The sequence below is a fragment of the Eschrichtius robustus genome, chromosome 6 (assembly GCF_028021215.1).
Source record: "Eschrichtius robustus isolate mEscRob2 chromosome 6, mEscRob2.pri, whole genome shotgun sequence".
In the NCBI taxonomy this organism is placed as follows: domain Eukaryota; kingdom Metazoa; phylum Chordata; class Mammalia; order Artiodactyla; family Eschrichtiidae; genus Eschrichtius; species Eschrichtius robustus.
The window spans coordinates 50790544-50807298 of NC_090829.1; the positions used below are offsets into that span (position 1 = coordinate 50790544).

Sequence of the window (16755 nt, forward strand, 5' to 3'; positions counted from 1 at the left end):
AAAGGAGGTCTAAGAGCCATTATTTAATTACAACCGTGAATTGCACAGTTAAAAAGTTATTTGGGGGAATTTAAACACTGATTTGACAATGAATAATATAAGAAAATATTGTTAATTTGTTATAGGTGTGATAATGGTATGGTAGTTAGCTTTAAAGAGTCCTTATCTTTTAGATACTAAAGTTTAGAGAAACAAACAGAAGTTTATGGGTGAAATGATATGTTGGGAATTTGCTTTAAAATAATCTGGGGGTGTGGGGAGTAGATACGAGCACAGAGTAAATAAGTTTTCTCTTTCTCCATAAAAAATAAAAAGTTAAAAATAAATAAAAACAATAATGTTAAAAAACAAGCCAATTTCCAGTTGATGCAGAGACCCTGTAAGGCAATCCAAGACTCTCTCAGCCCTTCAAAATAAAGTCAGCTTCCAAACTGCGAAGTCACCTGCCCAGAATGCCTAGTCTCACTGAGATTCTCTGAATTTCTGAAACTTATCACAGACTAACAAAATACTTCACTATAATCATTCATTTAAAATGTCAGATCATGACACTTCTCTGCTCAAGTCTCTCAGTAGCTCCTTATAGTACTCAGAAAAATAGCTGAAGCCCTTTCAGTGGTCTACAAAGCTCTCCCTACTTGCTATCCCCTGTAGTAGCCAGCCTGAAGATGACCCCAATGATCCCCACCTCCTGGTATTTGAACTCTGATGTAATCCCCTCCCACTCCGTTCCAAGGTAGGCCTGTGTGATCAATAGAATAAAGCAGAAGTGATGGCATGTTATTTCTGAGATTAGGTTATAGACACTGCAGTTGCCACCTTGGTTGCTTTTTCTCTCTCCCTTGAATCACTCATTCTGGGTAAAAACCAGCTGCCATGTCATGAACAGGTCCATGTAGAGCCCACCTGGCAAGAAACTCAGTTTTCCTACCGACAACCTTGGGAGGGAGCTTAGAAGCTCATCCTTGAGCTCCAGTTAAGCCTAAAGGAAAGTTTTTCTTAAAGGGCCAGGTAGTAAATAGTTTAGTCCTTGCAGGTCATATGGTCCCTATTGCAAACTACTCAACTCTACCGTTGTATGCAAACAAAAAATAATGGGTATGGCTGTGTTCCAATAAAACTTTATTTACAAAAAGAGGCAGTAGTTTGTTAACTTTTGCATGACTGCAGCTGAGGCCCACAGCTTGACAGCAATATCATGAACCCCTGAACGAGGACCACACTGATAAGCTGCTCCTTCAATTCCTGATCCTCAGAAACTGTTGACTGTTTTAATCCGCTACGCTTGGCATAATGGAAATAACACACCCTCCCCTATGACCGCCCACCCCCCAACACACATACCCCTTCACCTTTCTAGTTTTACCTCATCCTTCTACTCTCCACCACACCCTCAGCTCAGCAGCCTCTTTGTTGTTCCTTGAATGTACCAGAGGCGCTCCTGCCTCAGAGCCTTTGTTCTGTTATTCTGTGTCTGGATGCTTCTCCCCCAGCTATCTAGTTGGATGCACTAGCTCCTTCAGGTCTTTCCTCAATTGAGCCCTTCTCAGTAAAGCCTTTCCTGACCCTATAGACAAATTCAACATGCCTCCCTCCCTACATTCCTTATCTCTGATTTTTCTTCATAACATGTACCACCACGTACCATACATTTTACTTTGCCTGCCTCCACTGGAGTATAAGCTTCACGAAGACAAATGTTTCTCTTTTGTACTGCAGTATCCCCAGTGCTAGCATGCAGCTGCTCTCAATAAATTTGTTAAATGAATGCGCTTGTCTCAACTAACTTGCCAACTCCTCAAAGGCATGCATATCTTACCTGGCATAGTGTACCCAGGCCCTAGCACACAACATCAAATGCTAAATTAGCTGTGTTTCTGAAAGATTACTCTAGGGGAGAAATTAAGGAGGCAGCTGGTGTTTGCAACACTTGACCCTCACTCTGCACTCTCCACAGGCAGCTTCACCCATGCCCACTGTTTAGTGCTACCCACGTGCACAAGACTAGCAGGTATCTTCACCTAGATCCTTCCTCTGAGCTCTAAACCTACACTATACTCAACTTCATGCTTGACACCTTCCGGACCTCAAATTCAGCATGGCCTAAACCTACTCTTGCCTTCTTCCAATGTTACCAAACTTGGCAAATGCCACCATCTAAGCCCACTGTATGTCACCCTTGACATTTCCCCCTTTCCACCAATGTCCATCACCAAGTCCCACAAATTTTATCCTCTGAAAAATCTCAAAAATCTATCTACTTCTCCCATCTCCAACACCTCTTACCTACTGTCATGGATACAGCCATAAGCCTCCTGTCTCCCTGCATCCAATGACTGCCACTGAAAACCATTTTTCATAACGTAGACACTGATTTTTTTCAAAATGCTCATCTCATTACACTCCACTTAGAATTCAGTAGCTTACCATCTCTCAAGATTAAAAGGAAGCATCAACTTCTGTCCTGCATGCGCTGGTTTCTGCTTACCTTTCCAGATTCTTCTCATAACCAATCATTCCATTCCAGATGCACTGGATGCCAACCAGATCCTCAATGTCCGGAGAATTTTACCTATGCTGTTCCTTCTGGCTGGAACACCCTTTTCTCTTTACCCAGAGATTACCTTGCCTGTTCTAGGTCAGCTCAAACACTTCCTCAGTTACTTTCCTTGACTTCATCAAATTCCTTTTTAAAACTCCTCTTCTCTGTTGTACTTTATATGATTATTTGGACAGTTTCCCTCACCAAACCAGAAAACAGGCTGTTTTTTCTCCATTGCATCCCCAATGCTCAACAGAGCAAGCACGTAGTAGGATGTCGGTAACTATTGATGGAAAACATGAACAATTCAAATGGGGCAGAGGTAGGGAGTTGCTGTGTAACATTGGTGAGTACTTAAAACAAGCTCTCAATAAAATAAGAGAATTAAAACTTTTAACACTCCCAAAACAAATTATATTCATCTGTATTAGGCCAGTATAGTCAAGATCTGGAAACATGATTTTACTGCTATCAGGACTCACAGCCCATGCCTGAGGTACTAATACCACCTTGGGACCAATGGAACAGCAAACTTATATGGCTCCCATAATTCTCATCTACAATTTGGATTTTGACAAACCATGCTGCTTAGAGCTCTCAAAGGTTGCTTTACTTGGGAGAAAGGGTCTATCTACTAAAAAGTTTTAAGCAACAGAAGACCAACATTTTTAGCGTGATCAGGAGGGGGGTTGAGAGGACAGAGAAGATTCCAACTGGCTGAGTGAATTATGATTTTTCAGACAAGGAACACAGAAACAGTTTAGTGGGCAAGATAGTAAGAGTTCAGATTTGAAGGTTTTGAGTTTCTAGTGCCCACAAGGCATCTGGACAGAGATCTCTAACAGGCAAGCTGGTTTAGAGCAGTACTATGCTCAACTCATAGAGCCTTTAGGCTAATTAGGAAAGTTGCTCCTTTGAAGCAAAGGGCAGGAGTGATTCAATATTGAGCACCTATGTGCAAGAACTGTTCTAGGCACTCAGGATTTCATTTATAAACTGTACAATGATATTTGAGACTGTCAAGAGAATTTAAATATTTTATTATATAAAGTTATACCCAAAATTGTGCTTCATTTTTTCACTATATACTTTAACTCGAGGACATTTGTAAAAGCAGTACACTTCAGAAATCCTGGAAGAAATTCCACTAGCTACAGGCTATTTAAATACTGCTTACAGAAAGTATTAAAAAAAAAAAAAAAAACAGGGGAGTACAAATGAACTTATTTACAGAACGGGAGTAGAGTAACAGATGTAGAAAACAAACTTATGGTCACCAGGGGATAAGGGTGGGGGGGGATAAATTGGGAGATTGGGACTGACATGTACATACTACTATACATAAAACATAAAACAGATAACTAATAAGAACCTGCTGTATAGCACAGGGAACTCTACTCAATACTCTGTAATGGCCTACATGGGAAAAGAATCTTAAAAAAAAAAGGAGTGCATGTGTGTAACTGATTCACTTTGCTGTACACCTGAAACTAACACAACATTGTAAATCAACTATACGCCAATAAAAATTTTTTAAAAAAAGTATTAAAGGAAAGCCAGCACTATGAACAGCATATACTTAAATCAAAGAGATGAATGCTTAACAGAGTAACATTTTTTATTCACTGATATACTAAAGGTCCTTTTCAAGATGTTTCTCTTGTATACTTCATTTGTTTTATTAGCAAGCAAAGCCCTGAAAGGGATGGCTTCATCTAGTCCTCAGACTCGGATCCATCTTCATCTTGACTAATCTGGAAGTAACGAAGTTCATAAGTCTCCTTGTCAGATGCAACCACACGAAGCCAATCACGAAGATTGTTCTTTTTAAGGTATTTCTTGGTAAGGTATTTCAAATACCTTTAAAATAAAAACATGAATTTCATAAAATACCTACTATGTAAAGGCTTATTATATAAGATATGCACTGTCATATTCATCTTGTGTTCCCAGTTCCCTCCAAAATATTTCCTTTCATTTGTATCAAGCATTGAGCAAGGTTGCTAGGGATATAAATAAGGCAGCATCTCACCCCAATTAAAATCAGTTTATGCCCTATCAAAACCCTTATTTCTCCCCTCCCCAAATAAACTTTATGCTTGAGAGCAGTAATAGTAGTTTCCTCTTCAGTCTTACTGCCACATTAGATTTTTTTAATTAAACAATATATGATCTCATTCTTCAAATGTTATGTACTAAAATGTCAACATTCTCTTCCCCACTATCAACCTCCCTAACCTTAATCCCACCTTGGATAAACAAGAAGCAACCTGTCAACAGCGCTGAATCCAATTCACAAGTTTAAGTTTATCCAGTCTTGCAGCTAGCATATGGCTCAGTCCTTATAAAAAAGCTTACAGCACGGCCTAATTTCATCATTCCAGCCATTCTCACCATTTACATTTTACAGCAATCCTGAACTCCCAAGCATTCCTCTCAAGCCTCCCTGCCCTTTATTAATGTTGCTCCCTGTTAGGAATACTTCATTCCACCGGCAATGCTAAGCTTATTCTCAGGTTCTCTGCAAATTCTTGCTGTACCAATCTCTACCTTCAATGTAACAGTTACAATACTGCATTTATAACAATTATCTGCATGTCTTTAAGATCCTTGAGGACAGATTCTTCATCTCCAAATACCTAGTGATTAATTCATGACCACAGCTAACATGCACTCCTACCACAATAGACTCCTAAGTTTTCAGTTTCCACCATCAATCTTCCTCAGCCACAATGATCAATTCCTTAATTTGCATGGCTCACTACTGCATTTCATTTAGATGAAGCTTTCCCTGACCACTTTATACATCAACCTTCTTTATGCACTTACACAGCACTTATCAACTACTTAATATGGCATTTCGTTCTCTCTCTTCTCCACTAGAATTTAAGTTCCTTGGTAGTGGGTACTTAGTCTGCTTGGTTCACTGCTAGGCTACTCAGTCCTGCAACAGTGCTGCCATGTATTATTTACTATTTGTCAAGTAAATTGAATGAACGAAAACTGGCTGCAAGATTAACGTTAAAGACTTTACCTTTGATTGGCTGCTTCTACTAGACAACCAAAACTAAGAAAGTCGGGACACTACTCCCAAGTTACACAACAGACATGTTTCTTCAAACATATTCTAATATTAAAGCACCCAGCATTGTTTAAAAAAAAAAAAAACCATGGAAAACAAATACCAACCTTTTAGAGAACTGTTTCTCAGAAACAACTGTGATTTTATTCTTGAAGCGTTCAATGTGAACGACATTCCCAAGATTTCCAGTTTTTCCATTCACTTTAACCTTCTCCCGTAGAAACTGTTCCTATTTTAAAACAGAAAAAATGCCACACTAGGGAAGAAAACCCTAGATATTCACTAGGGAAGGTACCCTAGGAACAGAGCTTAGGTTAAAATCAAATATTACATACTCAATTCATTTTTAAGAACTCTACTACAATGATAAAAAACAAGCTGAGTAGAGTGATACTTACAAAATTTCCAGAATCAAAAATTCCATCTTCTACTGGATGAGTAAGGTCCAAATTAAACTTCCAGGTTGACTTCTTAGGCTTCCTGTCTTTCTTCTACAGAAAGTTAATATAATTATGGCTCTCTACAAGAATTTATTCACTTTATATACAAAATCAAAGATCTGTATCAGTGCAGTATTGTACAATGAGGCTATACACATGAAATGGTGCGAAATTCTAAAAAAATTGCTTAATACTTATCAGATATACCCTAACTATTTTTTAACCAGGCTATGTGTAGGGGAGTACACTCATTAACTTGGTTAAAATCAAGTTTCATGAAATCCGATGGAAATTTCTCCTGTTCACCACATAAGCGCCTCACAAGTGCAAAACTCAAGAAAGCGCAAAGTATATGCTGAGCTACTATTAGTTTCCTTCATCAGAAGATTCCAAAGAATCCATTTTGCAAATGGAAAAGATTACGAGAATCAATCTACTTTCTACTACAAGTTAAAACTAAAAAATACCCACCTAGCTTGGTTTGAACAGCTAACCAGGCCCATTTTGTTCAAGTTACCAAGACTTAAGTTTTGTGGGCTTTTATTATTGACATTTTCCAGACCACAGATGTTCAATTTTAAATTACCGGGCACTACTTTATTACTGCCATCCCCACTGCAGATGGGGAAACAGGTAGTACCACCTAGTCCAAGCTCAGCTGCATGCCAGAATAGGCTATTCCGCCCACTAATGTGTAGGGAATTCAATCCTTAATGCTGTTATGGGTGAGGAAAAGGGAGGGCAGAGATACCTTTAATCTGGTAATTTTTTTTTAAACATGCATTAAGTTTTCCATACCCCAAACTTTTAGGCCAATACCGTGGAATAAGGCTACAAGTAAAATCCAACCAAATGGGATACCAAGCACTAATGCCAGTTTGCTTTCTTAGGCAGTGAAATACTCTGTGCCAAAAAAATTTATCCAGAACTTGGAACTGGTAAAAGAGAAGACTAGGAACTGGCCTTGACTGGGCAATTTATACCTCTGTTGGGGCATCAGTTAACTTCGGAAAGGCAAATAATTTCTCTGGGGGGAGAGATAAGCCCAGAGGGTTTTGGACATTATCTAGTTTCGTATTTAACCCAGCAATTTTACCCTAATATCAAATGTTCTTTGGACCGGCTTTAAGGTATTACTGGTTCCCATATTAATAAATAAAGTCTTTGAAGCATGTTCCTTTTCTATTTGCTTAAGAGTCGTGGCTTTCACCTTTTAAAAAAAACTCGTTATGAGATAATGAAGAAACTTCTTCCCCAACTTAGTTTTAAAGTTCTCTGAAACTTCTCCAACCGCGGCTATCCCGGGAGTTGAGTGCCTCGGGTCTCCCTCTGCCCTGGCAAGGCCATTCGACCGGGCCTGCCCGATTACCCACATTTGCTTCCTAGCGCAAATAAACAGGTTATCATCGGCGTTACCAGGCACGAGGGAGAAAAGAAATGGCCCAAATGCTGTCCCACTAGCCCCGTTCACCGTCGTGCCTCCTCCTTCCCTGCGCTCCCACGACCGCCCATCCTAACCCAATTCCGGGCCCAGCTCGAACTCCTCCAGACCGCATGGCAGTTGCCAGGAGTCAGAAACTTATAATCTTAACATCCTGGTTGTGTTCCTGACCCAAGTCTCCATTTTTACCCTTCCTCGACCTAGAGTTTGACGCTCCCAGCTCGCCAGCTGCAAAAATCATCTACATCGGAGTAATATACTCCCGGCGAGACCACCGTCACTCACCAGCGCCATCTTGCACGCCGGCCGCGCGATCCGAGAGAAAGCGGAGACCGGCGGCACATATTTATACCAAAGCGTGCTGCGTCACGCGCCGAGAACGTAAGATCGCCGCCTCCCGGAAGAGAACTTGGGAGGAGCGCGGAGGCCAGTAACCCAGGAAACCGGGGGCGTAGGCTGGAGGGCCATAGGCAGTCACATTTCCTGAGAGCGCCCACCAGCGACAGCTGAGACCATTCACGATTTTACGCTGGTGACGACAAACGCTGGTTGACCACAGTGGTCTCTGCGGTTGCTTGCTGGGAGGCCGCTCCAGATGCACACACCCGAGGGATACAGGAAACATTTTTCACTAATCGCCTGGATCTTTTTTCCAATCAGGGCAAGGCAATGTCTCAGGTTCCTTTGGGATCTCCTGTCTTATATTGCAATTATAATCTTCCAGCAAAAAAAATTATTTCTGTATATATGTTTTTAAGTCTTGTTTTCTAAATGACTGTTGAGGGAAATCAGTGTTTCAGGGAGCCAAAACAAACTTGGTTCTTGAGGGGAAAAAAACCCCCCAAAACCAAAAAACAACCCAAAAAAACCTTTTAGCGAAGAATACATAGTGCTCACTTGTTCACACATTGTGTGTAATTTATTCTATTTTATAGGTTTTAGAGTTAATCCTAGGACTCCTGACTTTCATCCAAAATGCCTCGCAGTTAATATTCAAGGAATATTTGCTGAGACCTAACTACTAAAATGTAAAAGACACACCAGGATGGATGTGCGGTGGTGATAGTCATGATGACAAAAGGAAAAAAGAAGTCGTTTTTGAGCTTTGAAGGACTGTAAGTTGACTTCGTTTCAGAAAAGTGGCAAGCCTCTCAGCGTTTTGCAGTATTTTTTTGTTGAGGTTAAACTGTCATGCGGGGGACCAGGCGTAGCAGATGGGGTGGACTTTTGTTGTTAATTTGGAGGGTGACCCTAGAAAGCGACAGCTGTGTATTTCCTTTATGACAGTGATTAGTAATAGAACTATACTTTAATGAAGCATACAACGTGTAGGTTCTAAAAAGAGGTGTTGAATTCCTAGAAGAAATCCGTTTCAAGAATTTTTGCTTGTTTGCCTTAAGAACCACCATGATTTCATTTGTTTTCCAAACATTAAGGGGAAAGAAGAGCCATTGGCATTTTCTCCTTGAGGGCTGCCCAGGCTGAAAAGCAGAAATGATCCTTGTACTATTGGATGTTTTGAAAATAAGCCATTAATTGAGGCACTTATTACTTTGTTGCTTGTTTTTGGCAGCCTTCCATGTCATGACAAAAAATCCTTAGGAACTATTAAGCCATTTGTACAAAGTGGGTATTAAAAACAACATGTGTTTCAAAATAACTAGTAATCCCAAAATTACTAAATAGAAACTATAACCGAAAAAAAACCCTCTTAATTAGGAAAAAAAAACCTAAAAAATATATTAACCAGAAATGTGCAGATAGTAAGGTTAAACATTGTAAATAACCAAATTTTACACACACAGATTCTCTCTCCCTGCCTCTCTCTTCTTTTCTCTCTCTCTCCATATATATATATATATATATATATATGTGTATATATATATATATATATATATATATATGTATGTATATATATATATACAATGCCTGTCAACATCCCATAGGTATTTTTTATTTTGACAATAGATTCTAAAACATATGAAATAATAGGTGTCTAAAAAGAGCCAAGACAATTTAGAACAATGAAGGGAAGTTGTCTTTTCTGCTGTTCAAATGTAAGATTCTATAATATATGATAGATACGTTTCTGATATATTATAAACTTCAGTCATTGGATCTATATGATAATGGAGCCTGAATAGAGGAGTAAAATAAAATATAGAAGGATATGGCAGATCAGATTCACAGGGAAACCCTCCCATATGTAGCCACCTTAAAAAACTGGCTAAAATATAGTTTTATCAATAATTTCTAATGTGTGGTTAAGTTGGTGGAAAAGTAAAAGAATTTTTTTGGAGACAGAAATGACCAGTCCTCATGCTCATACAAGTTTAGGGCTAGAATTAGGTCTGCTCAAATAGTATGAGAAAGCTCCAGCCTAAAAATGTAGTTTAAAAGTATGCTTGGCTTGGTAGTGCCAGGCAGAAGCAAATGCAAATAAGTATCTTTAATATATTTAAAAGCTAAAACTATTTAAAATACGATAAGGGAACCAGGGACAGTCGAAATTGGCCAGGAAATTAAAAAAAAAAAAAAAAGAAAGTAGAACTTCTAGAAATTAAAAATAGAAGATCTTTAATTAGAAAAGTGGATGAGTTAAACAGGAGAGTAGACAACAACTGCAGAGAAAATTAGTGAATGGGAAATTACTTAGAATGCAACATAGAAAAGCAAAGAGATAGAAAATATAACAGGCAGGTTAAGAGACAAAGATGTCAGAGTAAGAATGTTCCAGTTATGTCAAATGGGAGATCTAAAAGGATACAATAGAGAAAATGGGGGAAAGGGAAAATTTAGAGAAATAATGGCTGAATTCTTAGATTCAGGAAGCCCAATAGACCTCAAGCAGGATGACTGAAAAGAAACGCATACCTAAACACATTGTAGTGAAACTTCAAAACACAAACGCAAAATTATTTTGAAAGCATACAGAAAGAAAAACCAAAATATTTACTAACAGGGGTTATATTAACAGCTGACTTCACATCAGCAATAATGGAAGCCAGAAGCAGAGGATTATTATCTTCAAAGTGCTAAAAGAAAATAACTGTCTACCTAGAACTAAAAAGTATAAAACTATCTTTCAAGAGTAAAGATGCATTTAAGACATTTTTAGATAACAAAACGGAAAATCTGCTATCAGCAGACCCCCAGGAAAGGAACTCTGAAAAATATACTTCAGGATAAAGGAAAAGAATCCTAGAAAGAAAGCCTATGTGCCAAAAGAAATATTGAGCAAAGAAAATGGCTAACTTGTGAATAAATCTAAACAAACACCTACTGTATAAAAAAATAATATGTTTATTTTGTGGGCTTAGGGTGCTAGTAATGTTCTGTTTCTTGATCTTGGTGGCGGTTACATGAGTGTGTGTAGTTTGTGAAAATTCATCAAGCTGTAAATTTATAATCTGTGTACTTTTCTACATATGTATATGTTACATTACAATTAAAAACGAGAATAGTTTAAATTACTGTATGCCCAATTAGAAGAAATGAATACCGAAAAATACAACTTAGAATTTACACAAGAAAAAACACACTATCTGATAGTCCTCTATCTTTTAACTAAATTGAATTTGTAATTAAAACCTTCCCACAAGATAAACACCCAGATAGCTTCACCAGTGAATGCTACCACACATCTGAGGAAAAAATAATGCTAATTTTAACAGATACCTTTTATGCCCAAGCTCACATTTGGTCAGCTTCCCTTTTAATCCAGAAGAGGGGAGCATTTATCCACAGTTTCCTGTACCCCATTGGTCAATAGTTATACATGGGGTGTTAACTGCCTTCTATTTCCAGGTTGTACATGTGTAAATGAGTGTTAGTAGGGAGATTCCCACGCCTCTCCTCAGAAAGCCATAGAGATAAAAGGTGAAAAATATATGGGGAGACACTGCCAAGTTACACCTGCCCCAAATTGCCGCTCCCTTCTTCTTTCTCTTGAGTGGACAGTTCAGAAGTACATTCTACATCATTGCATGGAAGATCCCAGCAGGATTAAGCCTCACTTGTCCCCAGCACATTCCTTTTTGCTTTTGCTCCTTCCCAGGTTCACACTTCCCGGCTCCTTATTTCTGTTACCTGGGATCATTTCCCCAAATAAACCAAATGTATGAAGGCTAAGACACCAATTTTACACAAACTCTTTCAGTCATCAACTTGTTTATATTAGTAGAAATATTTATTTTAACATACTATAATCACAGATATTATTAATAAAACTATATCCAGCAATATGTTATGCAGCAAGTTGGGCCATTATTTGTAGTGGATATGCAATTGTATATGTACAAAATTTAAAATAATCTACAGATAAATTATCAGAATTAATACGTGAATTTATCAGGATTGCTGGATACAAAGTTTAGGTATAAAAATCAATTGCATATCTATAAACCAGCAATACATTAGAAGATGAAAATTAAAGAAGATATTTTCAATAACATAAATATATCAAATACCTATGGCAAAAAATAAAAAATGTACAAGACCTCTACACAGAACTATAAAATATAATTGAGAAAAATTAAAGAAGACTAAATAAATAGAAATTCACTGTGCCTTGACTGGAAGAACCAATATAATACAGATGTCAGTTCTCTCCAAACTGAATTATAGGTTCAATGTGATCACAAACAATAGCTTAACAGATGTTTCTTGTTTCTTTCCTTCATTCCTTCCTTACTTCCTTCCTGCCTCCCTCCCTCCTTCCTCTTTCTCTCTCCTTTTTCCCCTTCTTTCCATCCAACCATCTATCCCTCCTTCCTTCCCTCTCTCTTCAAACCAATTTGAAAATTTGTATGGAAACACAGATACCAGAATAGCCAGAATATACTTGAAGAAGGAAAAATAAAGTGGGAAGACTTGCTCTATAGATTAAGATTTATTTTAAGGATACTATAATTAAAACAATTGGACATTGTTTCACAGTTAGACTTACAGACCAATAGAATAGAGAGCCCAGAAATAAGCACACACAAATGTGTGTTTTTGCCATTGATGACAAAATGGCACTTAAGAACAGTAGGGAAAAAGTTCTCACAACCATCATTTTTTTTCTAATTATTTTCTAATATGCAAATCCATGTACACCTGCAAAAACATAAACCTTGCGGTCAATGTAAAACTTTAAAATCCACACTACTATTTTGTACTGGAAGGATTATAGATATTTTAATGAATGTTTGTAATAGTCTAATAAACATTTATCCGTATAAGTACCAATATGTATTTTGAACCACACACACACACACACACACACGCACACACACACATACACACACACTGTTATGACACTTAGGCAGACAGACTCTGGACAGAGTTTTCTGTCATGGTGTATTTGTATTTCATACATCTGCTTTTCCTGCAGCTCTGTGTCTGTGCTGGGTTTGTGCATCACACAAAATATCTTACAGGATCATATGGTGTACCTCAGTCTTACAGCGGTCTCTTTTGCAAGACCTCAGGTCTGTTAACATCACAAAGGATCACACTGTAACATAGAAAGTAGACAGTATCTGCATATCTGAAATTTACTTATTATTAAAATTCACTTTATTTGCTAGAAGCTGATTTATGAAACTGGAATCTGTAAATTTCCCTTTATCCAAACCTTCCAGTATTCAATGTTATCATCATTCAAGCATTGTATTAAAAAAAAAAAAGATTTTGTATATGTAGGAAAAATACCATTTCATAGTTTTTTTAATGGAATTTTTTCTTTCTGCACCATGTGCTACAAAATGGAGCATGTTGAGTGTCATGAGGCATTGCACTACCCATCTCCAAAAAAAAATCCTCAAATGACATTGCAGACAAACAGTCCTATGGAAGTAAACTGCACAGCTTTGACAAAGGATGTGCTATAGCCCTTCTGTGCAAACAACAGTCAGGTGCTGAGGAGAAACATATTACTACTGAAGAATATTGCTTCTAACTCCTCCAACGAAAGAATGTTCTTTGTTAGATACTCATAAATGAAAGTTAAGGGTATCAGGCAGGGGAAATAGGAACTGAAGTCGCTGCTTGCCCTTTTCTTTACTAATTTGAGAGGAAAGCATTAAAACCTATGATTAAAAAAATGTATACTTGCTTCAATTCATCTCTTCTCTCAGTACGTATTTAGAAAAACCTAAGTTATTTTAAAACTATTTTTAACAATTGCAGTTTCAGAAGTAAGATTTTCTCGTTACACAGTGCCACAGGAATTCTGAATAGTTGATCAGCCTTTAAAATGAGAACAAGTATCTTTTTTCATTGCTTAATTTTATTACTTGTCATTTTTAGCTTAGTCATTCACCTGTTTGTGTCCATTTGGAGTATTTCCATTTTTCACTACTATAGACAATGCTTGAGGAACTTTTAAATAACAAAATTATTATCCTCTTATGCCGAAAGGAATGCTCATGAAAGGAAATATAGAGAAGCAAAAAAGATAATGCATAAAAATATATAAAATCCCACCTGCTTAGAAATAGCTATTTAATGCTTTGGGGCATGCATGTTTATGAATGTGTATTTGTATATCTATATCATTTGGATTACACAAGTAATTACATACATTTGTAAATATTGGTTGGTACTATACACACTGTTTGAAATTTAAAAACTTTTCATTTATAAATTATTTCAAACTTACTGAAAATTGTAAAAATAGTTCAAAACACACACACATACGTTATAAACATATAAATATAAATGCATAAAAATCTGGATAAAGAATATATAAATATATATGTGTGTGTCTATATATTCTTTATCTAGATTTTTACCTATTGTTAGCACTGCTCCATTTATTATTTTTTCTTTACAGTATATCTATATATCTATAAATCTTTTTATTATATCTGCATTTTCAGTCAGAGTTGAAAAGAAGTCAGGTCATAGAGAAATTCACCCATACTGCCTTCTAGGACTTAGTTTATTGTTTCCATTTGGACCACTGCTTCATTTGGAGTTTATTCTTGTGTATGCTGTATGGAATTCATTTTATTTTTTCCAAATTTATTTTTTTCCAATTGTCCCAGCACAATTTAGCTAAATTAATATTTGCCCAGTGGTTTGCAATACCACTTTTATCAAATACTAAATTTCTGTATGTATTTGGGTCTATTTCTAGACTTTATGTTCCACTCTATTGGTTTGTCTGTTCATTTGCCAGTACCTGACTCTTTTCATTATAGAGACTTTGTAGCAGTTTTAATTTCTGGTAGTGCTAGTCCCCACTCATAGCTCTTTCTTTTCAGTATTTTCTTAGCTATTTCTTGCATGTTTATATTTCCATATGAACTTTTTAGCAACTTGCTTAACTCCATAAAAAAGCTTGTATTTTTGAGGGGGCTGCATTAAATTTATAAATCAAAAGTGATAGGACTAACATCTCAATAACATTGAAATATCAGCCAAGAATAAGGAATGTCTTTCCATGTGTGTAAGTCAACTTTGTGTCTTTCGGGCGTGTTTTATAGTTTTCCTCGTATAGGTTTTGAACATTTCTTTGTATGTTTCTTCATTATATTTCATCTTTTTGTTGCTACTGTAAATGAGGTTTTCCTTCCATTTTATCTTCTAATTCGTTATTATTTTTGTTTATAAAAACTATTGATTTTTGCATGTTAATCTTATATCCTGCTACTTTGATGAATAATTTTATTGCTTGAGTTTATCATTGGTTACCTGGGATTTTCCAGGTATACTATCAGATCATCTGAAAATAGAAAAGTGTTTTCTCTTACTTTTACAAGTCTAATGTGTCTTAACTGTTTTCTATTGTCCGATAGTATTGGCTAATACTTTCAGAACAATATAATAGTGGTCAAGATAGTGGGCATTCTTGCCTAGTTCTTGACCTTACTGAGAATGCCTTTAGTGTTTTTCCATTAGGTAAAAGGCTAGCTTTCACAATTTTACAAACACACGCACACATGAGCATGCACACACGTACACACATATAATGTTATATATACCATGTTATCATATATAAATGTAGATATATTTATGTTAAATATTCATCCACCTGTTTTTCTGTGTGTTTTTTTTTTTCTGAGAGATGTTTTGAGGATGGGTATTGTTTTGTCCAAAGTTTTTTTCAGTATCTAGTATCTATGGAGAAAGTAGTATGACCTATCTCTTTAGACTCATAATATAGTGAATACTATTAAGAGAGATTTCCTAGATATTAACCTGTTTCCTACTGGAGTGAATTAATAGATTTCATAATATTGAGTTATTCTTGCATCTCTGATATAAACTCCATGTGGGCATGGGTATCATCTTCTTCATGTGGGGTTTGAGTCTATCACTACTAGTATAGTATATTAGGATATTTGCATAAGTACTTGTATTTATTTTGGTTAACTTTATCAAGTTTAGGTATCAATGTTATATTTGTTTTGTAAAAATAATTTAGAAGTTCTGATTTTCTATGCTCTAAAACAATCTATGTAACTTTGAAACCATCTGGTCTCTAAAAGTTTGGTAAAATTCTCCAGTGAGACAATTTGCCTGGTTTTGGTTTTTGGCTGTTGGTTTGTTTTTTGTGAACAGTTTCTCTCTTTCTTTTATTAAAAGTGTTCTGTTTAAACTTTCTGTTTCTACTGAGGTTGATTCTAATAACCATATTTTCCTTAAAAATTATATCATTTAGGTTTTCAAATTTATCTGCATAGAATTTATTTTTATTTTCTCTGCATTAGTCACTCCTTGTCATTTCTCAGTTTTTACATTTGTGTTTTCTTCCTTTATTTACCTTAAATTAGCCAGTGGTTTATTTTGTTAATTTTTCAAGAAACCAGAAGTTTATTTTTTTAATTTGCTATTTTTCTATTCACCTAATTCTGTTTTTATCATTATCATTTCTTCCCTTGTGCTCCCTTTTGGTTTATTTTGCTGTTTTTTTTCCTAGTTATTTGATTTAGGAATTTAATTCATTTATGTTCATTCTTTCATTTTCATTGATATAGGTGTTAAGGCTACAAATTTTCATCTATACTGCTTTACATGGATTCTGATATATAGTGTTTTCATTATCTTTCAGGAATTCTTTGTAGTACCCCTTTCATCGTAGAATTACGTAATAGATTTTAAAATTTCCAGGTAGAAGTCTTTTTATTTTCTAGTTTTTTTTTAATTTAAAATATTTTGAAATAAATTTAACAAGGTACAAAGCCTACATCTAGTTTTGTTTTTAATTTCACTTAGGACTGGTATCAGTGTTATTTTTAATATTTCCACTTTATAGAAA

The 16755-nt window shown here is 36.2% G+C and overlaps 1 protein-coding gene across 1 annotated transcript; it reads right to left on the reverse strand.

The window, feature by feature from the left end:
- Window positions 1-4142: 4142 nt before the first annotated feature.
- On the reverse strand, window positions 4143-7815 carry RPL22L1 (ribosomal protein L22 like 1). The gene is made up of 4 exons (XM_068546241.1): window positions 7791-7815; window positions 6023-6115; window positions 5732-5853; window positions 4143-4402 (listed from the first exon to the last, which is right to left on the reverse strand). The coding sequence occupies exons 1-4, from the start codon at window positions 7797-7799 to the stop codon at window positions 4258-4260; spliced, it is 369 nt and encodes a 122-aa protein (XP_068402342.1). The 5' UTR covers window positions 7800-7815; the 3' UTR covers window positions 4143-4257.
- Window positions 7816-16755: the final 8940 nt, after the last annotated feature.

Excerpts from the sequence above, each read along its gene's own strand:
- RPL22L1 (XM_068546241.1), bottom strand. Across the intron at positions 5,854-6,022 it reads TTTTTGATTCTGGAAATTTT|GAACAGTTTCTACGGGAGAA; the intron begins GTAAGTATCACT and ends GTTTTAAAATAG. Across the intron at positions 4,403-5,731 it reads GAGAAACAGTTCTCTAAAAG|GTATTTGAAATACCTTACCA; the intron begins GTTGGTATTTGT and ends TTTATTTTAAAG.